The 26,829-nt window shown below is 42.0% G+C and overlaps 1 protein-coding gene across 1 annotated transcript in view; it reads right to left on the reverse strand.

Moving 5' to 3' along the window:
- Positions 1-26,829, reverse strand: part of LOC143924364 (aldehyde oxidase-like) — a 203,685-nt gene that overhangs the window by 23,473 nt on the left and 153,383 nt on the right. Inside the window, exons 14-21 of the mRNA XM_077448644.1 lie at positions 20,378-20,499; positions 15,553-15,677; positions 12,131-12,218; positions 8,766-8,852; positions 8,167-8,358; positions 6,001-6,228; positions 1,700-1,795; positions 552-680 (exon numbers count right to left, since the gene is read on the reverse strand). Of these exons, the coding sequence (XP_077304770.1) occupies positions 552-680; positions 1,700-1,795; positions 6,001-6,228; positions 8,167-8,358; positions 8,766-8,852; positions 12,131-12,218; positions 15,553-15,677; positions 20,378-20,499 (1,067 nt within the window). The remainder of the gene's footprint in view (positions 1-551; positions 681-1,699; positions 1,796-6,000; positions 6,229-8,166; positions 8,359-8,765; positions 8,853-12,130; positions 12,219-15,552; positions 15,678-20,377; positions 20,500-26,829) is intronic.

Consider the following 26,829-nt stretch of genomic DNA (forward strand, 5'->3'; position numbering starts at 1 on the left):
TAGTAAAAACAGATATACAACAGTCTACAAATGCTAAATGTTACAAGTGGTAATAAAAAAAAAACACAGCTGCTGTACTAACCATGCGATGTTAGTACAGCGATCTCCCCTGCTGTGCAATTGTGTTCTGAAAGGGGATGCCCCCCACCCCCGCCAGAACACTCTGGTCAGCACTTTCAGCCATTGGCTAAGAGCACTGATCAAGGGCCGATTGGCAGACCTTTTTTGGCATTGCCCCATCGAAAGAAGCTAGCTGAATAGCCAGCTTCTGTCTGACCGTCTGCAGTACACACGGGTTGAATGTTGGCCGGTTTCTATTGAAATGGCCGATGCCGCCCGACATTTGGTCCGAGTGCACTAGGCTTAAGCATATGACATAATTGTTAGTATCTGGGTTGGTTATTTTAATTAGCCTACTCCTAAAAAAACAAATCTGATTAATTATACCTAGATTTCTTAGTTATACTTCAAAGGCAATGATGTACTGAGGGAAATATGTACAGTATACAGTATATGGATGTTTAGGATATTGTTATCAATAGTATAACTACCTGTACTGCCATTAGGTGAACTTGAACATTATATGGTGACAGTTGGACATCTTTTTCTGTTGCTAAGGATGCACTGTTTTCACCGATGCGGATGTAAGACATTGAGACTCGGAACTCTCTACTCACAACCTGCAAATGTAAAACAGAGTTGCTAAAGGATAACTTCTCTCCTATATGATTCATTCTGCATTAAAACGCCATAGAGCAAAACAATCCATGCATGTTGCAGGGTGTTCGTCCCCTTTAGTTAAAGCAGTTGTAAATGCTTACATATACCCAGTGAAGTTTCTGGCCTCAGATGATATACAGAGATGAAACAAATCCTCCTAAATAAGTTGTACCTGTCTATGTGCAGACTTCTCTCCTCTACAGCCATTCAAACTCCAGAATTTATACAGCCTGTCTGAGCTTTCAGAAAGCAGGGGGGCGGGGAGCTGATGTTACACTCCGCAGAGTTCAGTGAGGAGAGCTGATTGTAGGGAAGGGACACCCGCCCCCCTTTAAACGGCATGTGGATGAGGCTGTCATTCACAGGCTGTGTGCTGGACCTCCCTTCCCTGTCACCTCTTTACCTCTTGATGTCAGGAAAACCTGTCAGAAATAAGTTATGCAGATAGCAGAAGAACAAGGCAGCAGACAGAATAGAGTTTTCTGGACTGAGACAAGTACACACCATAGGGGGATATGCTTTGTTCATATTTCATGTCAGAGGGTTACAGAGTGCAGAGTATTTAATACCATACCATGGTATGATATGACTTTTTTTTAATTGTGATAATATTCTTTCCTCCCCATCTTCACATACTTTCCCTTTCACTTTGCCCTGCATGGATACAGACAAACACTTCTTCAGGGCCACAGCAGAGTTTACATTCTTCAAAACCATGTGATATAGTCATGTATACAGAATAATGGCAATCTTAGGTACATGTATCAAACTGGGTTTAGAGACTTAAATTGTCCTCTAGGGGGGGTCTGGCACATATGCAACTAATTCACAGATGCTGAAGGTGCTCTTACTTTGGAAGTTATTTTTCAGCACATCTGAGGTAAGGACGAATACTGTAAAATTTGATGATGAGAGGGAGGGTGGTCGACGTGGTTTATGCTAAAATGAAGTTATTTAATTGTTTTCTTAAAAGAGTCACCTGCATTATTTTGGTCAGTGTCTCTTCTGTCAAGTCACTTCCGGAAGGTGTCACCAGCACCCATCCATCTGCACATATATGAACCAGTACAGAAGCCTAAAAAGAAAAGATATAATAATTATAGTAGACAGCTGCCTTCATTTTAGACAGATTGCTATCTTGATATATCATATATTATACCAGTGGTCTCCAAACTGTGGCCCTGGGGTCCTTCCTCCGACAACCAAAATGCCTCACTATTCCTCCCAACAACTCCAACTATATCTTTCCCTAATACCTAAGATCGGCATTGTTCACTCTCACTGGACACAATCCAGGCCCCTTAAAGTCCAAACTACCCCTTTCTTTAGAAAGTTTAGACCCCTATTAGGCCCTAAACTAAATTATGAAATTCCAGATCTTCCCTTTGGTTTCTGTGTCAGATTATTTGACTAATTCCATCATGAGAGGAGCCCTTTGATGTATTGTGTTGTCACAGCTCGGGGTATGACTGGTGTAGGTTGACTAAGCCTTTTATATTTTTACTGCAATAGTATGTTTATCTATGATTTGTTGCAGTGGCTCCAAAAATGATTGGAGACAATTTTGGGCGATTGAGTTACTGATCACTTGATTGGACTATTCATTCTGTGGGATTTTCTGTTATATCACCACAACTTTGGGCAATTGAATCACAGATCACTTGATTGGACTATTCACTGTGTGGGACTTTTTATTTTAATATCATCGTGGGCTATACCCTATACAGTTTATGCATGTATATTTGTTTATATACACTGATTTGTGATCTGGGATAAGCATTGCATATACTGCTGCTATATACACATTGTCACTGTCTGAGCACATTGACACTTCATTATTATTTTCTTTGCAGTATTCACCATTTTATCATGTCATCACTGTTTGAGTACTTTGATATATTGTTTGCAGTAATTAGCGGTACACTTTCTTTTTGCTCTTGAATATTTGAACTTTGAGTGTGTGCTGCTTTTTTCTGATATATTTCTTTAGGTTTAGCGGAGTTTTTTCTATTCTATTATTAATCTGAGGTCCTGCTGGAGAATAAGCTGTACCTGAGGACCTACAGTACAGATCTCCCTGCTTCTCCTTCATATATTCTGTGATCTATGCTTTCTTACATAGTTACATAGGTTGAAAAAAGGCACCAGCTAGTTCAAACAAATAAAGAATAAAAAAAAAATCATACAATCCCATATACACAATCCTATACCCACAGTACCCGTCTCCAACTTCCTGCCGATTCTTGGTGATTATCTCACCAGTCAATAGTTCTTCAGATAAATAGTCAGGGCTCAAGTCCTGCGGGAACGCATGGGAACGGATTTCCTGTACTTTTTCCACAACAGGAGCTCAGTTCCCATTAGCAGCCGTGTCCTGCAAGACTTTGAAGTATGCGAGCTGTGTCAGGTGCTACACAAGCAGCCGCCGACACAGCTCGCAATAGTAAGTGCCACACACCTGACCATTCAGGCATTGCCAGTAGGGGGCCCCATGACAGCTTCCACTTCGCTCTACCTGTCAATCACAGCTAGCTGATGGGTAGATCGGGTCCCTGCTGCTAAGAGATTGCATTTAGTCAGACCTCTCGTGATACACTCCTCCCCACCGGCCCCTCCTGATTTTCTGTCTGAATCCCCCCTCCTCTATCTTCAGTGCCATATGATGAGAGAACCCAGAGGAGGAGCACAGCTATTCTACTCACAGGACATGCAGGGAGAGAGGTGAGCTGAGGGAGAAATATCAGTTTGGGGTGGTAAGCTGAGCACCATACCTGGCAAAGTTTAATGCCAGGAGGGAAGTTTATGTGGAAATATGTGAAGGGTTGGAATAGCAGCGAGTGTGTGTTGGAGCCCTGCAGAGTTTGCAGCCCCCCAAGCTAACATACATCTCCTAAGCAGGAACACATCACTATCTCCCCAAGCATTCTGTCCAGATAATGTGCAGTTAATTTATGACCTTTCCATTTTAACCCTGTGTTATCCAAACTCTGTTCAATGAAAAGTGTAAACTCACTATATAAACACTCTATATACAAAATAAAATTCCCCAATAAAGATCAGAACATGATGTTCACATTTGCATGGAAGCACAATTGAATGAATGAGTGAATTACCGTATTTATGTTTATTGAGGATTGTTTTTTTTTATGCAGTTAACAGTTAAGCTTCATACACACAATACGAAAATTGGATGAAAAATACCACTTTTGAAGTGTTCGTGCATATGAGCGTATCATTTTTTATTTTTTTTTGGTGGGGAAGTGGATCTTGGGTTGGAGTTCCCACACTTTTTTCTCCAGGACTTGACCCCTGTAAATAGTGATCTGGAGATGGCCTGCTCTTCTGTCAAGATTACAATCTCAACACAAAAACAGCATGATAAGTAGTTCCTGAGAAAAAAGGTTGTCTGCAGGAAGCCTACAGGCAATGCTAGCAACTAGTAATTTCCCCTCCGTTTGGCTGACAATAGAAACTAATAAACAGTAAGAATGCCTTTCTTAAATAATTCTACAGTGAGTCATATGTTTTACACCTGGGTGCAGGGAGGAATTGAGGATTGAATGCAACTATCCTCTATGGAGGATCAGTATTTTGGATGAATTATATCCCCAGACTGCATGTGGCCCACTATTCTGCTGGGTTCCCAGAGTAGCTGTATGGGTTTTTGTGGCAGGAGCTACATTTTTAATACAGTTATATAGTTTTCATTAGGGTAGATGAAATGTATACAAAAGAATGCCGCCAGTCATAGGTTGTCAAGGAGCGGGGCCGACGCGTCCTTAAAGAGGAGCTGCACCTAAAAAAAAAATATTAAAAGCCAGCAGCTACTAATATTGCAGCTGCTGACTTTTAATAAAATCACACTTACCTGTCCCAGGTTCCAGCGATGTCGGCGGCAGATGACGAGCGATCGCTCGTCTCGCTGCTGCCACCGCCGCCATCCTCTGTCAGGGAATCGGGAAGTGAAGCATGACGGCTTCACTGCCCGGTTCCCTACTGCGCATGCGCGAGTCGCGCTGCGCGTCTCTTATGGTCCCCCGCTGTGTCTCTGGGAACTGTGTGTTTCCCAGAACACAACGGGGGGGGGGGCGGAGCGTCTGCGGGGGTCTGCGGCGGTCTGGCCGGAAGTGGGTGCAGTTACCTGGATTATCCAGGTAACTGCACCCCCCTCCCCCCTGAAAGGTGCCGATTGTGGCACCGGAGGGGGGGAGGGATAAGATTAGCGGAACTTCCCCTTTAGGGTGAAGAACCGCTTTAACAACAGATGAAGTTTCAGCTGTAAGTGGGATTTTTCTTCCCCGCAGTGGACTTGCCCCCTCCGGCACCAGCCCGCCCAATCCCATGCCGGTTTTTCCCCCTCCTGCTTAGCTCCGTTTTTTGTCCTATGGGATATGTGCTTCTTTTCCTTGGGCTCCTCTGCAGGCAGCTGCTGGGTCAAATCTGCCTGGTGAGTAGCGTGCCCTGTGCTGAGCCAGGCTTTGCTTCCCCCCACCTCTGATGACTCTTAGCGGCTGCAGAATTTCTTGGAGGGGGAGGGCAGGTCTGCTGGGTGTTGTAGTGCAGTGATTGGCAGTGTGTGGATTCCCAAACACCCCCCTTCCCCTCCCTCCTCCCTTCCTACATATACAAACAACAAAAATAACCCCCTCCCTGCATCTCCAGCTTAAACAACAGCCCCCTCCCCGACTCTCCATTCTAAACAATAACCCCCCTTCCTATCTCTCCACCCCAAAAAATAACTCCCCTCTCCACCCTTAACAATAACCCCCCTCCTCTCCACTCTAAACAATAACCACCTTCCCCACCTCTCCATCCTAAACCATAACGCCCCTCCCCACCTTTCAACCCTAAACTATAGCCCCCTCCCCGACTCTCCATTCTAAACAATCACCCCCCTCCCCTCTTCTCCACCCTAAACAATAACCCTCTTCCTGCCTCCCTACCCTAAACTATAACCCCCTCCCCGCTTCTCCACCCTAAACAATAACCTCCTCTCCACCTCTCCCCCCTAAACAATAACCCCTCCCCACCCTAAACTATAACCCCCTCCCTGGATCTCCACCCTAAACAATAACTCCCTCCCCACCTCTCCACCCTAAACAATAACACCCTCCCCACCAAAAAAAAAATGTAAAAAAAAAAAAAATTTAAAAATAGGTATTGGCGAGTACTTGAGGAAAAGTATTGGTACTCGTACTTGGTCTTAAAAGACTGGTATTGGTGCAACCCTAGTTTTCATAAACAAGCTCTTCTGTTCTTGAGATCTGAAAGTATGCAAACCTGACTAAAGAAGTTGGTGATGAGTCCAGCAGGAAACATGACAGGAATAATGGAGAAACCTCTTTTCTTCCATGTATATTCTTTGTTACTTTCCACTGCTGCAGCTCTCCTCTGGTGGTAAGATGACTTCTGCAAGCACTCATTCCAGCAATCCAATATATTGATTGCATCAAACTCTCCTTTAAATGGCGTCTCACTATGTTCCTTATGCAAATTTAATTGTCGGACCTGGTATAAAAAAATGTAATTGAACTTATACTCAGCTGACATACAGAATATGAATGGTTATATTTTAACATTGCAGATTAGTAGAGTGTTGTACCATTGATTAATGCAGAAAGTTTGAAACTCAAAGGATAAGTTCACCTTTTATAAAAAAATAAAAATAAATCCAAATCTTTTAGCAGGTTAAAAAATGTGCAATTATTTATTTATTTATTTTTACACTGGAGCCTGTAAAGCATGTCACTCCTGATCAGCAGATTTCAGGTGCACAGTCAGGATCCTGCAGACTATCAGTACACTGTCTGCCCATTCCTCTGATATAGGCAGGCAGTTACTGAATTGTAGGAAGAATCAATGAACTACGAATGCGCACAGCAGCACACTCGTTCACAAATCTCTGTCAATGAATGATGCTGCCGTGTAAGCAGAGCACCACAAGGCTGCGCTGTTTTTAAATTGTGACAGCTGGGGTGCCGTGGAGAAGATCCCCTGCCCACTATCACAGGGAGGGGGGAGAATTGGTGGAGTCAGGGCAGGATCTGGAACATGTTACATTTTCCACCCTAAATACAGGTGGAACCTGTAACATGTTCCAAAGGTGAACTTAGCCTTTAAGTGATATCCTTTATTGGCTAACCCAAAATCTTGCATCTTTAATAACTTAAGTTAGCCAATAAAACAATGTAGACAATATTCATGAAAATTACACCTACTAACAATTAACTTACCTACCAATTTTCTAATAGAGTCATCTTATTTAACACAAAAAAGTGATGACACTAGGTCTTCCCCCTGGATTCAAAGTTACTTACCTAGGGACTAATCATTACTGTCCCTCTGACTATCTTATCTACTTAGTTAATGCATCCTGTGTGATCAATGAGCGACTCATATCCACCCTCAGTGAATCTCGAAACCTTACCTACCTTGTCTTCCCAGTCTGTCATCTTTCTTCTCTCTTACTTCTCTTTTTATCCTTTACCCTCCTAGTTGATCACAACAGCACAATTAAGTTATTTTTTTTGATTCTTCATTGACGACTATGTGGATAACATTTGTGGCTTTCTCAGCCCCATATAATTGTGTTTTACACAGATTTTTTGTATGCAGCCTTCTTGACTGGAATTGTGCTTGCTGTCATGCATGTCTGTAAATCCTTGAATACAACTTTATTCAAACAGAAAATTAATGCCACTAGATCCTTTTAACATGTATGTATAGTGAGTCCAGGACCACCAATCCAATCCTGTATTGTACGTGGGGAAGCCTGGGGTCCTACTCTCATCCCGGTGCATCAGAGAACACGGGGAACAGGAAATAATGCAAGTAGACCTATTAATTCCTATACCCCTCAACAAAAAGAACATTTAACTCTTGCAGTGCAGAGGGCCTACTGCAAGAGTATTTTTTTTCACTTATTTATTACCCAAAGCTCAGTTTTAAAAATTGTAGTCACGTGGCTAAAGTAAATATCCTTATCGTTGTGATAAAAATTTGTGAATTGAGCTAAAAAAGTTATGGAGGGTACCATCAGAACAAATATACGTTTCTATTTGTTCTTTATTATAAACATTCATGTACCATAAGTTTTATCTAACATTGGCAGTAAACCTGTTAGAGTTGTTAGCTAAATCAGTGGTTCTCAACCATATCCTCCAGTACCCCCAATAGTCCATCTTTGCAAGTTTTCCTTTATCTTGCATAGGTACTTTAAATCAGAGTTAATGGCTTGGTATTTTGGACAACTATTTTTTCTAAGAGAAATTCCCAAAACATGGCCTGTTGGGGGTACTTGAGGACATGGTTGAGAACCATTGAGCTAGATGACCCAACCTTCTAAAACAAAGTGGCAAAAAATTATAGTAAAACATATAACTTTAAATGACCCAAATCAGACATGGTTAAATGAGAAGGTGGCTTGTACAAAAAAGGGAAAAGTACCTTTTCATGTGGCACTCCACATCTGTCTGCTACTGTATCAATCCAAATCTCTGTTAGCATTGCTGCCAGTGCAAATCCATATCCAGAGTAGAATTTCTTGGATGGGAGATTTGTTTTGCATGGAACAACAGTACACCTGCTATTAGGAATATTATAAGCATTTTGTGCACTCAGTAAAGACGTGGTAAGTACCTAAATGACAAAACAAATGTATATAATTGAAATCAATATTAATGTTAACAATAAAAAAATAAAAATAAAAACAATATCAAATCCTTTCCAGGATGAACTGAACATGCCAATTACAGACATGTTGCGGTGCAGTAACGCATGCATTATTAATACACGGTAAGACAAGTTACATGTGTTACTGCTCTGCTGCGGTGCCATTCATTGTGAATTTCCATGTGTCTTGTTGTGCATTCCAGCTCATTCATTTTGAATGGGCCATATAACACACCACAATGCGTATCAATAAATAACAACGTGCACTCTGCAGTGCACAGTGTTGTGATGTGAATGGATACTTGGAGTCAAATGATCCAGTTGATCTGAAAATGTTCTGAAACAATAGATGTTAGATTGTAAAGATAGATTACCTGAAATGATTCATCAGGTCTATGCCCAGCATTACAGTAATATGTCACGTCTATGGCTACAATTCTCCCATCATCCATATACCCAACCTGTGGTGAAGATAACAAGATAATAATATGGTAAGCACAACAATATTCATGAACACATTATTATTAATCTGTTAAAAATACAGGGGTAAGTTATGGAAAAGGGAAAAGATCACGCACCATCTATGTGATGTAAGAAAAGAAAGAAAAATTACTTTTGGAACAAGGCATTGTTGGGATGTGCTCCAAGGCATTGGCATTATGAGTGTCCTGACACCAGGGCTGAGAGTATATCACTAGGATTATATGGAGACAACAATTTTGTTAAGGATATGCAAGCTTTTGAACTCCAGAAATTACTTAAAATACACTCTTGCAGTACCTCCCATTGCAAGGGTTAAATGAGCTTTAGGGTATTACTAAAGGCAAAACTTTTTTTTCTATTTTGGATAGAGTAGAGAGGGATCACTCTCTCTATTTGGCTTGTTTACTAGTAAAAGTGATAGTAAATGAAAATCACACATTTTGGGTTGTCCCCAAAAAAGTAATAGAGGGGAAATCCTCCAATGGAGACACTAGTTCTGGAGACCTGGGGGTTCCCAAGGAATTCCCTTAATTTGCAGGGATTTCCTCTCACTTCCTGTTTGGCTTTGCAACAGGACGTGAAGGGAAATTTCTGCAATGGGACACAGATGGCGAAAATAAAATCTGACATTATAACCCTCCCTTGTGCTATCTAAAATGTAAAAAAAAAGTTTGCCCATAGTTTTACTTTAAGGCTAGTGTTAGATGAATAAGCTGTAAGCTGTGCATCCAGTCTTCCAAAGGCTTTTCTCCAAGACGCTCCAATTAGAGTAGTGGTTCTTACGTTTTTTTGAGTCATGGTCCCTCTCCCCAGAAATATTCACATAAACACAACTTGAATTTGAATATACCGTATGTACTTTATTTTATTGAAATTTGATTTCTTATACATAACATACACAAACTCTGAATACAGTAAACAGTTTTGAGCAAAACTACTACTACTACTATCACTACTTGAGAATTAGCACTTGCTATTATGGAATGGCACAATATGGCGATTGTGCAGAGAAAAAATGATACAAACGTACAGTATATGGTAAACATGGGCCAACTACAAAACAAGTCAAGAGTTGCTTAGTGGTTTATGCTATAAGCAGTGTCAGGTGCATTTTTTTTTCATTCCTATCAATGGGAAAACATTAATTGGGACAAGGGGGGTGGAGGGGTGGCTGTATAGTGAAAATAAATGTTATTCTTTATCTGACCCTCAGGGACCTCTTAAAACCCATGAGCCACTTTAAGGTCCATGGACCCCAGGGTAAGAACCTCTTGACTTGAGGTTGCACTCTGACATCATTAGGTACAATGCAGGCCTAATAGCCCTGCATTGCATGTGAGGAAGGCAAGGGCCCACCCACATCCCTGAGTATCAGAGAGAAGAGAAGAGCACCCAGAATCTGCTGGAGTGAGAAGTAAGCTGGCTTCTACAGCTTATATCTCTACCCATTGACTTGACTAGAATTTACTCTTGTAGTTCAGATTGGGGGGCAATCGCTCATTGCAAAGGCTTTTTTGTGTAATTTCTGGAGTACAGCCTAAACATAATTTCAAATGTAATTTTAATAGCTCTAAAAAGAAATCATGCTGCAGATCCTGAAAAGCAGCTGGCACAACAACCAATATAAATTGTGTAACAGAAAAAAATCAAAAGGTGCCGCTCTTAGCTGTAAAACACCGGTCCCCGGAGTAAGATGGACCACTACCTAGTTATCTCACATAATGACAGATAAGCGCTTATGTTTTTTTTCTCACCATTTCTCATCATGTGAGTGGTTAGTACTTTTAAATAAATTTCAGTTTATGGTTTTACACAATGTGGGCTTCCTGATTCTTTTCCCATGTTATGAATGAAGCTTGTATTGTGGATGAGACGCACATGAGGATGTAGCCGAGTATCCAGAGGAGGCATACTTTTCCATATGGGAAACCATATTTTACCATGCAAATACCTATGCACTATTGACTCTTGCTATACCTAACAGAGTCTACTAGCTTTGGGAAGAATTATATTACACAAGGTGGTAGAACACTTGTGGTGTTTTGGAATACCTAATCACTGGAGCACTTGCGTTTTGGTGGAATTCCTTATTGATGGTGCAAGATTAGGATTCCTTCTTCAGATTATATTGGACTATTTTGCTTTTGATTTACTTTATGGGGACTATTTTATTTTTTTGTGATTGCTATTATCATTCACGCACTTGTAGAAAGATTCATGTTTTTTTAATTTTGTTTATTTTCTTTTTTAGCTTTATGCTTTTGTTCACATTAGGGTGGCACTTTTTGAAGTATTTTAAACTCATGCATCTTTTATTTAATTAATATCTGATAATTCTGCCAGGAAGGTCCTAGTTCAGGCACTTCTTATTTTAGGGTGACGACTCTCTCCCCAGCTCTCAGTCCTGCTTCTGTGTTGTAACTGTATGTTCCAATGGAGGAAACAAGTGGCCATTTTAACAAACATCATATAGACATGGTCCACTGTTAACACTACCAGCATATCCTCCCTGAGAAACTACATTCAGCAGTTTCTGGAATCCTGGCATGTAGGCAGTATGTGGTTGCAAAGAGGCTGCAGGAGATGCAACACTGAGATGCAACAAAAGATGAAATAAAAGTAGTATTTTATTTTTAAAATGTCAAGTCATGTTGTTTATCTGGTAGTTTATGTAACTGTGCAATGCTTTAGCAAATAAAATGTCATTCAGTAAGGCCTAATTTAGATGCCCACCAATCACCATCCCTTAAGCTGCAACAGGTAGTGAACAGGGATGATTACATGCAACAATGCTTTGTGCCCATGGCAAAGTACACCCGACTTGTAGCGATTGCAGGGCGGCAAGCCCACCATACTCTACACATTCAATTCAATGGGGAAGTACCGCAAATGCCTAATGCCCTTTGCCTGCAAATATTTACATTAAAACAGGTGGTGATGTGGCATTGAGGAGGTGGTTAATACAAGGCCTTATCGGATTGGGCAAGGGTAGACTGTAATGTCATCTGCCCCTCTTCACCATGTCCAATCAAACACTGCCTGGTATTCATGGAACTGGAAACAGGGTAGCTCTGGCTGCATGTGTCAAGGACTACTATTTCAGTATTTCCAGACGTCCTCCAGATGTGAGCTAACTATAATTACATATAACCAATCTTCACCAGTGTAAGATTTAAGACAAAGTAATGAGGTGTATTGATACCAAGAGTGGTATACTGTGTCTCTGGAATGATATAAACAGTGTCACAGAATTCACCTTGTACTTTCCAAAGAATGGAGGTTGATGCCTTAGGATTCGTGATTTTTCCCTATGTTGAATAACAGAGGTAACTGCTTGACCGATCCTGAAAAAGAAACATATCCATGTAAAAAAAAAATAGTTATTGATTCTGGACCATTTCATTTTTTTGTTGAACTTCAATTAGAAAATTATATAGGGAACTCCCCATCTCAGTGCACTAAAGTAACCCTAATTCAAATAAAGATTTTCTATATTATAGGGAACAATTAGCAGTGTTAATTGTCAATTGAAATGTTAATTTCAGTACTGTGAAAATGAACCACTTGTCTGTAATTGCTTTTAAAAGTAGCAGTGCACTTCCTGGTATATAACCTAGGCACTCCTGTGAGGTTGAAGGCACTGAAGCCTCTGATATTTGGTATTGTAAGAATTAGTGATACTACTAATGTGCTGTTCTTGTTGGAGGTCCTGCTATAATCAATTATAGTCCTCCCTCTACCATGATGGGAACCTACAGAGGCGGGACCAGGTCTGTGCTTGGGGGGGGTGCTATAGCCCCTCAAAAATATTGCTAGCACCCCCATAGCACTCCCGTCACTTTGACCATGGCCACCTATATGCAGTCCTCCACTCTATCGGGTTGCAAGGGGGACTGGCAAGCACTGCCTCTGATTTTGTCTCTGACTGCCTTGCCTGGCAATTAGCCTCCTAGGGCTGGCAGCCAGTAAATACTATCATGTCTGTATAAAAGTAGATTCTCCCAGGACGATCAAGTTGGTTGGTGGGGCAGTCAGGCAGTGGTGTGGCTGATCCATGTCTTTATGGACTTTGCTTGTGCACTGGTGTGCAGTCATGTTGGAACAGGAAGGGGCCATCCCCAAACTGTTCCCACAAAGTTGGGGGCATGAAATTGTCCAAAATGTTTTGGTATGCTGACGCTTTAAAAGTTCCCTTCACTGGACCTAAGGGGCCAAGCCCAAACAATGAAAGACAACCTTACACCATAATAACCCCCCCCCCCCCCCCAAATGATTTGGATCAATGAACAAAGCAAGGTCCATAAAGACATGAATGAGTTAGTTTGGGGTGGAGGAAGTTGACTGGCCTGCACAGAATCCTGACCTCAATCCAAAAGACACCTTTGGGGTGAATTAGAGCAGAGACTGCAAGCCAGGCCTTCTAGTCCACATCAGTGCCTGACCTCACAAATGCATGTCTTGAAGAATGGTCAAACATTCCCATAGACACACTCCTAAACCTTGTGGACAGCCTTCCCAGAAGAGTTTCATAGTTAGTCTAGTCATAGTTAGCTTCATAGTAAATAAAGACAGCAGTCCATCCAGTTCAACCTGAGTGAGTGTCTACAATTGTCCCTATCCCTGCACATTGCACACTCATATTGGTCCCTACCCTCAAGGAGCCCACAATCCAAGGTCCCCATTCATATACTAGAGCCAATTTTTTTTTTTTTTTTGGACAGAAGCCAATTAACCTACCTACATATCTTTGGATTGTGGGAGGAAACCAGAGTACCCGGAGGAATTCCCTTCATTTGCAGGGATATCCCCTCACTTTCTGTTTGGCTATGGGACAGGAAGTGAAGGGAAATCTCGGCAATGACAAAAAAAGTTTTACCTACAGTTCTACTTTAATTCTAAATTGACTCTAGTATGTGTAAACTGTATTTGTGCAGTATGCTAGTAAGATGGGGACTTTAGATTGTAAGCTCCACGAGGGTGTTGTGCAAATTGTTAGTGCTGTATAAATAATATCTATATGTTGTTTTGCATGACTTATACTTTGCTTTGTTGTTCAGTCTTGTACAATCTTTGTACTACAGCAGTGAACATAACAATTATCGTGTTGCTTAATGGAAAACAAGTTAAGCTACCCTGGTGCTGATTCATTGAATTCAGGCATGAAAACCAAATATAGGTCACGTTACAACTGCCAAACATCTTTCTATAAGCAACCAAAAGAAGTTGCCATATTTCCAGAAACTAAATAATCAAGCCGCCATTGGTTTTTATGTGTCCACCTTGTGACCCTCTGTCTAAGCATTCACATACAACATATTATATCACATTCCACACACACAGTCTACACTTCATCCATCCATGGTCCACATTTTGTCTACCCACTTTCCGGGTAGGTGTTAACAATTCACACTCACTGTATAGGTTGGTCACCCCCTGACCCTGTCTATAAATGTGGAGACCACCCCTCATGCCCACTTTATTAGTTGGTCCCACCCAGACCCCATCTCCAAATACAGTATGTGGGAGCTGCCCACTCATAACTCAGACCCTTGAAAATAAATGTAATCTTGAGTTCCTGTGCATGTTGAGTCGTTTAAATAAGGTTGATGTTGCGATCCTCAGACATGTGGAAGTCTCAGTACAGGTTTAACCTAAGGACTGCATTTGGTCTGCCTTAGCTTGAGACAAACAAAATTTGAAAAAGCAGGAGCATATCTTAATAAGACCCAGACTGCTGCAACTAGAGTTACCACCTCATCCCTTTAAACCCGAACACCTTTGAATTACAGTTCTGAGGTTAATTAAAGGCAGATAAGGCACCAAGCGAGTTTAATTACCACCTTAATCAGCCACAGAACCTGTGTAATTAATATGTGTTCGGATTTAAAGGGATGAGGTGACAACCATAGCTGCAACTGATGTCTTTTGACCTTCACTCCTTTTGCTACTATTGGCCTTTCACTATAAAGCAGGGGTGCCCAACCTTTTGAAGAGCGAGAGCCACTTGTGCAACTTGGTAACTAGTCACAGGCCACAATGAGTGGGCGGATGACAGGTCCAAGTGCACTTTGTATATGCAGAGCTGATACAGACACAGCCCGCTCAACTCTATGGGCCCTCAGATCTGCTCAGATGGAAGGGGCCACTGGTTGGGCACCCCTGCTATAAAGAATGGCTTTAGTGGCCAGTAGAAGCATGTGGGAGAGGTGGACCACAATTAGACACTACAAGTGCCAGTACCTACCTGTTACCCCAGCCCAGGCTTTAGAGTACTGAGACTGCAGAAGAATGCTTCTCAGGGTGTATAATATGCCTGAACTATATTGTTGGGGGCCTGTCATGGTTATTTGGGTAACTGACAAGGCACTGATTGCTTTAATGTGATGAGTGGCCTCACTGGCCAAAAGGGAGGCTTGGAAAGTTGAACCCAGCTTTACGAAAAAAAAAAACTCCTATATAATTTTGGATCCCTCAGTTCATTTTAATGTGTATTTGTCACTGAAGGTAGTCTCTGCATACATATTTTTCATCATAGACTTAGTCAGAATTGCCCAATTTAGCTTCTCCATGTGTGTTTTCTTGAACAGTTATAGTTTAGATTGTATAATTCAGGTGTATTCTGGGTATGTAAACAGCATATACACAATATAATCATATCATATTCTCTTACATACTTACTTGTGAGCAGCCACTGCAGTGATAGCAGCTTGAGAGGCCGTGTGTGAGAGGTCTGTGTACTGCCTTTTCTCCACACAGCAAAGGATGAAATCAGAGGGGATGTTTAAAGCGGATGCCACTGCAGCCTGTCAGAAGAACCCAGCAATGTAAGATATACCATGGTAATATGGCATGTGCATTTGTACATGTAAATTATAAAAGCTTATTATTTATTCTTGCATAAACAGTAAAAACCTTTCCAAAATGGGAACACCACAAACTCATGCATACATAAAATGAATCTTTCAAGAAAGAAATATGGAGGCTACCATTGGTGACCTCTCATTCTGCAGATGCTAGTTGAATGGCAATCATTCTGATCCTTAAATTGGTTGTAAACCACTGAAATTAAAAAACAAAAGATATTCTTCTAATGTGTCTACGTGCCTCAATCCAAAGCACCAAGTGTGACTTTTCATTCTTCTCTCCTCCCTCTATCTACATGAGTCACTTCTGATCATTTATCCTGACATCAGGGAATCCCAGGAGACAGCCTGTCCCCCTCCACCATACAGAAGGTGATTGACAGTCTCAGCTGTGCATATTTCCCTATGAGACTGTGTAGAGGGGGGTGTGTCCATTCTCTCCACTCAGCTCTCAAACTACACTCAGCTCTCCTCTCTGTGGTGAGGTATTGTTTCATCTTTATGTATCACCTGAGGCTAATCACTGCACTGGTATATGTAAGCGTTTACAACCACTTGTAAGTGTTACTAAAGTAAAAAAAAAAAAGTTCTTAATTAAAATAACAAGCATATTATCCGGTTCCCGACCAGCGCACGCCGATGTACGTCGACAGAATGGCACGGGCAGGCATATTGGTGTACAGGTACGTCCAATCTTCAATGCCGCCCTGCCATCGGGAGCGAGCCGCCGGCGGCACGCTCCCGCGCTGGTCGGGACCCCGTGAGTCCGGTCGTGGGACCCGCGGACTCGATCGCCGCGGGCATACCCGCGATCGTCTCACGGGACGGCTGAATGGAGGAAATGCCGTGTAAACAGCATTTCTCCATTCTGCCTAGCAACTAGTGACGCTGATCTCTGCTCCATTTGATTGGAGCAGAGATCAGTGTTCACTAAATGAAAGCCCAACCCCCCCACAGTTAGTAACACACCCCTAGGAACACTTAACCCCTACACTGCCACCCACTGGTTAACCCCTTCACTGCCAGTGTCATTTACACAGGAATCACTGCATTTATATAGCAGTGATTACTGTATAAATGGCAATGGTCCCAAAAATGTGTCAAAAATGTCCGATGGGTCCCCCACAATGTCGCAGTCACAATAAAAATCGCTGATCGCCGCCATTACTAGTAAAAAAAATAATAATAATAAATTATTAATAAAAATGCTATAAAACTATCCCTATTTTGTAAATGCTATAACTTTTGCGCAAACCAATCAATAATCGCTTATTGCGATTTTTTTTTTACCAAAAATATGTAGAAGAATACGTATCGGCCTAAACTGAGCGAAAAAAATGTTTTTTTATATATTTTTGGGGGATATTTATTATAACAAAAAGTGTTTTTTTCAAAATTGTCGCTCTATTTTTGTTTATAGCGCAAAAAATAAAAACCGCAGAGGTGATCAAATACCACCAAAAGAAAGCTCTATTTGTGGGAAAAAAAGGACGTAAATTTTGTTTGGGAGCCACGTCGCATGACCGCGCAATTGTCAGTTAAAGCGATGCAGTGCCGAATCGCAAAAAGTGGTCTGGTCTTTGACCAGCAAAATGGTCCGGTCTGTAAGTGGTTATACTCACCTGCTCTGTGCAGTGGTATTGCACAGAGCGGCCCAATCCTGCTTTTCTCTGGTACCCCAGTGGTGCTCCTGGTTCCTCTTCTTCTTCCTGGGGCCCCATAGCAAGCCATTTGCTATAGAGGCACACAGTCTCTGCGTGCTCCTGATCCGTTTGTCTATAGAGCCGTGTTCCATAGAATTACACAGCGGGGCCTAGTCCCGTCCCCCACTTCCTCTTCAATGCATTTTACCGACAGCAGCTGGAGCCAATGGTGAGTGCTGTGTAAAGATGAAGAGAGGGGAGAAGAGATGCAGCCATGCACAGAGAGGCAGAGAAATAAAAAATGTGTTTTACCCTAATGCAAAGAATTCATTAAGGTAAAAAACATTTTAATCTTTAGGGTCACTTTAAGCTTCAAATACATTGAGTCACAAACTCAGAACAAATACAGTATCTCACAAAAGTGAGTACACCCCCTACGTTTTTGTAAATACTTTATCTTTGCTGCTTACACTTTGCTGCAATGTAAAGTAGTGAGTGTACAGCTTGTATAACATTGTAAATTTGCTGTCCCCTCAAAATAAATCAACACACAGCCATTAATGTCTAAACCGCTGGCAACAAAAGTGACTACACCCCTAAAGTGAAAATGTCCAAATTGGGCCCAAACTGTCAATATTTTGTGTGGCCACCATTATTTTCCAGCACTGCCCTAACTCTCTTGGGCATGGACTTCACCTTTTTCAATCCTCCACGATGACATCACGGAGCTGGTGGATGTTAGAGACCTTGCGCTCCTCCACCTCCATCTGTGGGATGCCCCACAGATGCTCAATAGGGTTTAGGTCTGGAGACATGCTTGGCCAGTTCATCACCTTTACCCTCAGCTTCTTTAGCAAGGCAGTGGTCATCTTGGAGGTGTTTTTGAGGTCGTTATGTTGGAATACTGCCCTGCAGCCCAGTCTCCGAAGGGAGATCATGCTCTGCTTCAGTATGTCACTGTACATGTTCCCATTCATGGTTTCCTCAATGAACTGTAGCTCCCCAGTGTCCCGGCAGCACTCATGGAGCCCCAGACCATGACACTCCCACCACCACGCTTGACTGTAGGCAAGACACACTTGTCTTTGTACTCCTCACCTGGTTGGCGCCACACACGCTTGACACCATCTGAACCAAATAAGCTTAACTTATCAGACCACAGGACATGGTTCCAGTAATCCATGTCCTTAGTCTGCTTGTCTTCAGCTAACTGTGTGCATCATCTTTAGAAGAGGCTTCCTTCTGGGAAGATGGCCATGCAGACCAATTTAATGCAGTGTGCAGCGTATGGTCTGAGCACTGACAGGCTGACCCCCCACCCCTTCAATCTCTGCAGCAATGTTGGCAGCACTCATATGTCTATTTTCCAAAAACAATCCTGTGGATATGATGCTGAGCACGTGCACTCAACCTCTTTGGTCGACCATGGCGAGACCTGTTTTGAGTGGAACCTGTCCTGTTAAACCGCTGTATGGTCTTGTCCACTGAGCTGCAGCTCAGTTTCAGGGTCTTGGCAATCTTCTCATAGCCTAGGCCATCTTTATGTAGAGCAACAATTCTTTTTTTCAGATCCTCAGAGAGTTCTTTGCTATGAGGTGCCATGTTGAACTTTCAGTGACCAGTATGAGAGAGTGAGAGCTATAACACCAAATTTAACACACCTGCTCCCCATTCACACCCGAGACCTTGTAACACTAACGAGTCACATGACACCAGGGAGGGAAAATGGCTAATTGTGCCCAATTTGGACATTTTCATTTAGAGGTGTACTCACTATTGTTGCCAGCGGTTTAGACATTAATGGCTGTGTGCCGAGTTATATTGAGGAGACACCAAATTGACACAGTTATACAAGCTGTACATTCACTACTTTACATTGTAGCAAAGTGTCATTTCTTCAGTGTTGTCACATGAAAAGATATAATAAAATATTTACAAAAATGTGAGGGGTCTACTCACTTTTGTGAGATACTGTATACAGATAGGGACTTCTGACTTTATCTTTTACTTTCCTGATTGGTGATGACAGCCCCCATATTTCTCTTAAGAACAGTTTATTTTAACTTTAGGCAATTAACCAAACTCAAAACCACTGCACAGAACAGGTAAGTATAACATGTTTGTTATTTAAAAAAGAAAAAGTCTGCCTTTAATATTACTTTAAATCGAATGCATTAATAAAGAGGCCCTCAGTGTTCTATTCTTCCAGGACCCAAATGTGATATTGCTATTGTTCCTTGATCCCGAAATATATTTGGTAAGTAGTACATCAATAATCTCTAAAGCTGGTTCAGTAGGGACCGGCTGAATATTGATCAGTGTGTGGCCATCCCTACTTTGTTCAACTTCTGTCAACAGACAAAACATTTCTTGTTTAGCAGCTGCAGCCAATAGGCTGCAGATACCGATCAATGTATTGACAGCAATGGGAACTGCTGTCAGAGTACAATTCTCTGGCTACGGGGATTCTTCCATCCACCTCGTCTATGTCGATGGAGGAATCTGGCTGAAAAAAAAAAAAAAAACACTTATAGCCAGCTTATAGACAGCCATCTATTCCCCTGAATTGAATAAATAAAAAATGAAGACACACAGTTAACACAGTAAGGAAAAAAAATAATGATCACAGGAACCCAAAAAAATTGATCATGGGTCCCCAGATAAAACTTTCTTCTAACAGGTTGCACAGGAAGCACTCAAGAATATTAGAGTACAGTGTTGGACGAGCAACAGCATGTAATGTAAAGTACTGTGAATTAAATACTGTATGCATTATACCTATCTATCCAGCAGGCGGCACTGTAGTGTGTAGCTACGGTATGGTAATCAGAATAAGTACCATCCTTATTGTGTTATATGTGTTTGTTTGTGTTCTCTTCCTGTTCTATGATAAAAGGCATGTATTATATTTCTCCATAAAAGTAAAACTGTTTTCTATATCCAAGAAGCTTCCAGTGCTTAATTGTAATACTCTGCACAACATACAGGACACTGTACCTGTATTGATGCTGGATCCTGAGTTGATATAAACACCTCAATTTCATTTTCTTCTATTCTAGGTATGACCCGCACAGTCTGGGAATGCAGAAGATTATTCTGTCCTTCTATATAATCCTCACCTGTTCTTTGAAAAGTAAAAACAAAGGCAGAACTCCAGACATGTATTCATCATAAAGCATGCAACATCAAGGCTTACTTATGTTCTTATGGCTAGCATAAACCTTATGCCCTCTAAGCAGAAGACAATATGAGAGATGCAGACTCATAACAGTTAAAAATGTGGATTCAGCACTGTTCCTCTTACCACTATTTTGCACAAGTGAGTACATGCTGTGCAAAGTGTTCCTAGAGTCTCCATTATTTAATTTAAAGTTACAATCGCAGTGCTCCTTTTGTAAAGCCCACTATTTATTCATGTTTCAGTATAAGCAAGCTTTAGGTCACATCCCACAGGCTTGAAGTATATGTAGCGCTTTTCCCCAGAGGGTCCACTGAGAATATACCTTGGTATCCCAATATAGTACAAAGGTTGCCCATCACACAAGCTCAGTCCCCCGCACACCAACAATTAAAGTTGATGTAAACCTGATTTATGAAATTTGAGCTGGGCATATCTATATGCAGTGTTTTTTTTTTTCTCTCTTCAAAGCACTGTCGTGTAGCTTTGTCCTGCTTTGTTTTTCTGTTATCTGCCTGATAACTTCTGACAAGCTCTCTGAGACAGGAAATAGAAGTGTGTGTCGAGGGAAGTTGCTACATCCACATGTATGGGGAGGGGGTGTGTACCTTTCCTCCAATCAGCTGTCTCACATTGTATAGCAACAAACCACTCCTACAGATGAATGAGCAAGAGAAAATTCTAACAGGACGTGAACTTTCTAAACAGTATATAAAGGTAAAGACAGCATATCTGCTGTGTAAAACTACGTAGGGAGATTTATTTCATCCCTGTGTATCATCTGAGGCTGTTCACTTCACTGTGTATAAGGTGAGAAAAACAGGCGCCTCTGAGTGAAGACTGTAAACATTTAATGGTACATGAGTGCAATATAAACACACATTGAAGTATAGGTGAACAGGCACATTATAGTCCAGTAATATGCTGGAATCTGTCCCAGCTGGATGCTGTTCCCGCAGCTCACACAGCTTGTCATGATAGCCGTCCTGAACTGCAGGATGCTTGACGATCGAGTGGGATAGAGAACAAGGCTTAGAGAGCAGCTGTAGAGCGATGGAGAGGGCTGGAACACAACATTGGAACATTGGGCATGATGGCATCACTGGCGTGCGCACGACAAGTTTCACAACATGCACACTAGAAAGGTGTACACAGTGCACGCTCCTTTGTCAAGCTAATAATGTAACATAGGCTAAAGACAGCCTTAGTGTATAAGTGCCTTGGTGTACTGCCATCTTGTGGAGAGAATGCTCATCTCTCTCTAACATGTAGAAACGAAACACCCTGCATCAATACTGATATAGGTAATTTATATATATATATATATATATATATATATATATATATATATATATACAGAATATACATACACATCAAATGAAGTATATATATAAGTCCTAAGATGAGGTTTTAGCTTACTGGGTGCAGTTTTATTCTTTAAGTGCTCTTCTGTATGTTACTCTGGGTAAATTGGGGAAAAGGGGTTTAAGATGTGTATCCTCTAATAATAATAATAAGTCATCAAAATTGTCCTTTTGGAATATTTTTTTATCCACTTATGGTAATGACAGCTCTTATAATGTAGCAGAGAATTATCAGCTGTGGATTTGTAATAGTTATTGGCATGAATTTCATAATTCGAATGGTGTAGTTCTAAATCAAGAAAAGCTAACTTATTAGGATCTGTGACATAAGTGAAAGACAGACCACTTCATTACCTACAGCCTCTGGCCCAGGGTCTGCAGTCCTACATCAGAGATGGTGCTCATTTATTAGAACAATTGACACCATACACATGGAATAGTACTAACATCTGGATTTTGTTAGATGTATATACATCCCTCATGACTTTGGACTGGCAGCCTTGGACCATTTTTTTTACATGTTGGAAAGAGATTAGCACTCTCTCCACAAGATGGCAGTAAGGCACTTATAGGGCTGTCTTTAGCCTATGTAACATTGGCTTGACAAAGGAGCATGCACTGTGTACATGTTTCTAGTGCGCATGCTCCAAAACGTGCCGCGAGCACGTCAGTTACATTATCCTCATTCTCCATCCTACTCACCAAGCATCCTTCTGGTCAGGGCAGCTATCATGACAGGCTGTGAGAGCCACGGGAACAGCATACAGCTGGGACAGATGCCAGTGTCTTACTGGACCAGCATGCGATTGTTCACCTTTACCTTAATGTGAGTTTATATTGCAACATTAAATGTTTACAGTCTTCACTCAGAGGCGCCTGTTTTTCTCTCCTTTTTCGAATGTTCAGAGTTTGCTTTCACTTCTCTTACAAGGCTGGCCCTGATACAGTGGACTGTTCTTCCATTACACTGAGTTGTTTGCTCAAAAGACTATTCTGATGGACTTATGTATTTATTTTCACACTAATCTGGGTGCGCCACTACCCAATCTTTTTGACTTCACTGGGTATAGGTTCGGGTTTACATCCACTTTAAGGCTCGATCTAAGGGATGTCTGTTTAGTTTTTATTGCTAAAGAACTTAAACAGGAGAGAGGTTTACGGTCTCAGGATACTGCAAAATGATCAGTAACAACAGTGGAAGGACACAATTCTCTCTAATCTTCCAAAAGCAGCGTTTCTGGAGATAGCAGGGATTGGCCAATATGTCTAGGACCTTAACTCAGCAGTCCATAAAGCAACCTCTGGCTCATAGTTCCCTTTTGGGACTTGAGCAACTATCAGTCCCCAAAAAGGTCTTTATTCACAATGTCCCAGGAACTGTCTGCCACCAAGCATCCACAGGTAGATCCTTAGTGAGGGAGATAACACGATCCTTCTTCAGAACCAGGATTTCAGTGCAGTGTCCTCCAGCACATGTAATGCTTAAACAATCTTCCCTAGACCCTCAGCCCAGCAGTTGCTTAGACCCAGACTGCAGCTTCTTGGCTTTAGTAACTCTCTCCACGGGGCAACAGCCCCCCAGAGAATGAAACCCTCCCTGAAGAGGAAAAAACAATCTGTTCAGGCCTCCTTCACATTTATCATCTCCTCAGCCACCTTCTGGAAACCTCCTTCCAGGGGTTGGCTGGGGCATGATACATTTTTAACTGATCATTTGAATCTCCCTGTCCTATGCTCTGGAAACTTCTTTCAGAGGCAGGCGGGAGGAATAAAACAATCTGCTCAGGAAACACTGAGCAAACCAAAACTACCTAGCAGCCTTACCTAGCAGCCTAACTAGAGGAAGGTGCTACATGTATGTAAATCCAAACAATAAACTTCCTTTAACTGGTCAAAAAATGTGCCATTAAAAGCATTTTGCTAGATCTGTTTCAGAAGTTCCAAAAAATTATCTGTTACCATTGTCAGAAATCTTGTGAGCTCTTAACTTCCTATGCTTTAAAGTTTAGGCATGTCACAGGATCCCCCCTCACCCTCCCTTATACTTACCGGAGCCCGATCTCAAGCAGGTAAGTATGAGAAGTTTGTTATTTTATTTAAAAAAATTAAAGCTTTACAATCATTTTAAGCCCATGCTGACTGTTTTCAAATGCCTTGCTTTGAGCTACTTCTGGGGTTTACAGAACAATGTTCCTCTATGTTATTGATGATAGGAGAGAAAAGGGGTTCTGTAGTCCAATCTTCTTTCTGTTGTACTCATACAGAAGAATGGGTGAGCATTGCCATCCCAGGACTGGAGTTTTTTTTACTGACAAGGGTCACCAGGTTAAAATGAAGGAAAAAAAACCTTAAAAGATGCTAATAAGCTAACTAGTTAGTGCAGCCACCACATCAAAAGACTGATAAGCTGAAATATATCAAATTTTTTGTTCTTGGGTTTAGATACATTTGAATCAAGTGCTCTTGAAGAAGGCAGTGGGATGTGTATATTACAACATACTACAACATGAATAAATAAGCAGCATATACAAAAGGACCGCTACAGTTGTATGTTTAAAGATTCATATTGGTGGTCATGGCAAGTTCACACTCAGTGGTCGGCAACCAACGGCCCGCACCCTGCCCGCTGACGCTAAATATCCGGCCTGTCAGTGCATGTGACATTTTAACCCTGGTCGGCTTTCTTAAGATAACAACCGATGCAGCTAAGAAGCCGCTCGGCTGTTATCCCAAGCAGCAGGAGGGGACGTCCCCCCTCTCCCGACGCCTCCCGCGGCTTGCCCAGGAGGCCTGAGCGACTAGCCGGCACATCTGCTGGCTGGCTGGAGACCCGAACAAAGCCAGAATCAGCTTTGATTGGGCCTCGGATCTAGTAATTCGTAAGTGATGTCATGACATCACTTCCAGTTTACGGGATACTTAAAGGCGCCAAATTTTTTTAAAATACAGCATTTAAACCAGCCAAACGTGGCGTTTTGAATGCTTTTAGGTTCAAAGGAGGGATTTAGGGTCTTGTAGACCCCAGATCTCTCCATAAAGAGTACCCGTCACTGCCTATAAAGCCATGTACACACAATCAGACTTTTCGGCAGACTAGGTCCAGCGGACCGGAATCCGTCAGACAATTCGATTGCGTGTGGGCTCCAGCGGACTTTTTTTTCCCCAAAATTCCAACGGACCTGGAAATAAAACATGTTTCAAATCTGTCCGACGGACTCGGCTTTATAGCATGCAAACCATTCATCTGTGTGCTAGTCCGACAGACCACATATGATGCAAGGGCAGCTATTGGCTATTGGCTATTGAACTTCCTTGTTTTGTCCTATAGTCCGGTCGTGTGTGGCCAAGTCTGTTCGTTCAGAAAGTCCATCAGACCTCCACCGAAAGTCCGGAGGGAAGACAATCAGGCCTAGTCCGTCGAAAAGTCTGGTCGTGTGTACATGGCATTACTGTCGCAAGGGATGTTTACATTCCTTCTGACAGCAATAAAAGTGATCAGAATTTTTTTTTTTTAAAGGGACAATATAAAAATAAAAATAAAATAAAATAAAATAAATAATAATAATAAAAAAGATTTAAAGCGCCCCATCCCTCTGTACACATGGGAGGTATCACCGCAATCGATAGAGTGAGAACAATAATTCTAGCTCAAGACCTCCTGTAACTCTAAACTGATAGCCTGTAGATTACCTATCTTTAAGAGATTTTTAAGTATCGTAGTTTATCGCTATTCCACAAGTGTGTGCAATTTTAAAGCATAACATAGGCGGGGGGCTGTTTAGCGTGTGGGAGGGGCTGTTTAGCATTTAGGGGGGCTGTGTAATGTAAAGGGGTCCAGAGGTACGGGGGCTGTGTAATGTAAAGGGGTCCAGAAGTACGGGGCTGTGTAATGTAAAGGGGTCCAGATTATTATCTTAATTTATTAGCAAGTGAATGCGCCCTCCATGCATTCACATACATTGAATCCGGCCATTAAGTGGAATTAGGTTTCCAAAAAAATCGGAATGATATCTACTCCTTAGGATCTCATGCCTCTTCACCTTCATCACTTAGGCTGCATTCACACTTTTTGCATAGAGGGAACAAGCGGTCCTGCTTGCGATTTTGGTTGAGTAATTCCCACACAATTTTGTGTGTCACATAGGGCCATGTATAAATTTGAAAATAAACTACTGCTGCTTTTCGGATGACAAGCTTCATGCGATTTTTAAAGGTGCAGTTTGTCACAATTGCAGTGCGATCCTGTCAGGCCGCGTACACACGCGCGGACTGTTCGCCCAACTTTGTCCGTCCAACAGTTTCGGCAAACAGTCCGCTCAAACTTAGCATGGACGGACATGGCCACACACGACGGACGAACAGTTTGCTGAAACCGTGCGCGATGACGTGAACGGCACGTACGACGGGACGAAAAATACGACGTCCTATACACTGCATTATAGCTTTCGGCGTGAAAATCCTTTCTGAGCATGCGCGCAACTTTGTTTGACGAACAAGCCTACACACGGGCGGACTGTTCGCTCAAACAAGGTTTCAGCGGACAGTTTTTCGGAAATTCCGAAAAACCTTGTCCGTCCAACTGTCCGCTGAAACTGTCCGCTGAAAGCCCACACACGAGCGGACTGTCCGCCCAAACACTGTTCAGCGGACAAAGTTGGGCGAACAGTCCGCCCGTGTGTACGCGGCCTCACGCGACAATTACAGCAGAATCACATAAAGCTTAGGGTGCCATTAAAGGATAGTAGCACCTAAGCACGTGTCACGTGTTGTGTAGCAATTGCCACACAATTTGGAATATTTTCCCAGCATCACCATGATTCTGCCCCAATTCCAAATTGCGAAGTGTGAATGGAGCCTTAGGGAATAAAGCAGTGGTGCTGGCCCACTGACATAACTAGAAATGTCAT

The sequence above is a fragment of the Lithobates pipiens genome, unplaced genomic scaffold, assembly GCF_037356315.1.
Source record: "Lithobates pipiens isolate NorthernLeopardFrog02 unplaced genomic scaffold, aLitPip1_a1.2 Scaffold_22, whole genome shotgun sequence".
NCBI classification, from domain to species: domain Eukaryota; kingdom Metazoa; phylum Chordata; class Amphibia; order Anura; family Ranidae; genus Lithobates; species Lithobates pipiens.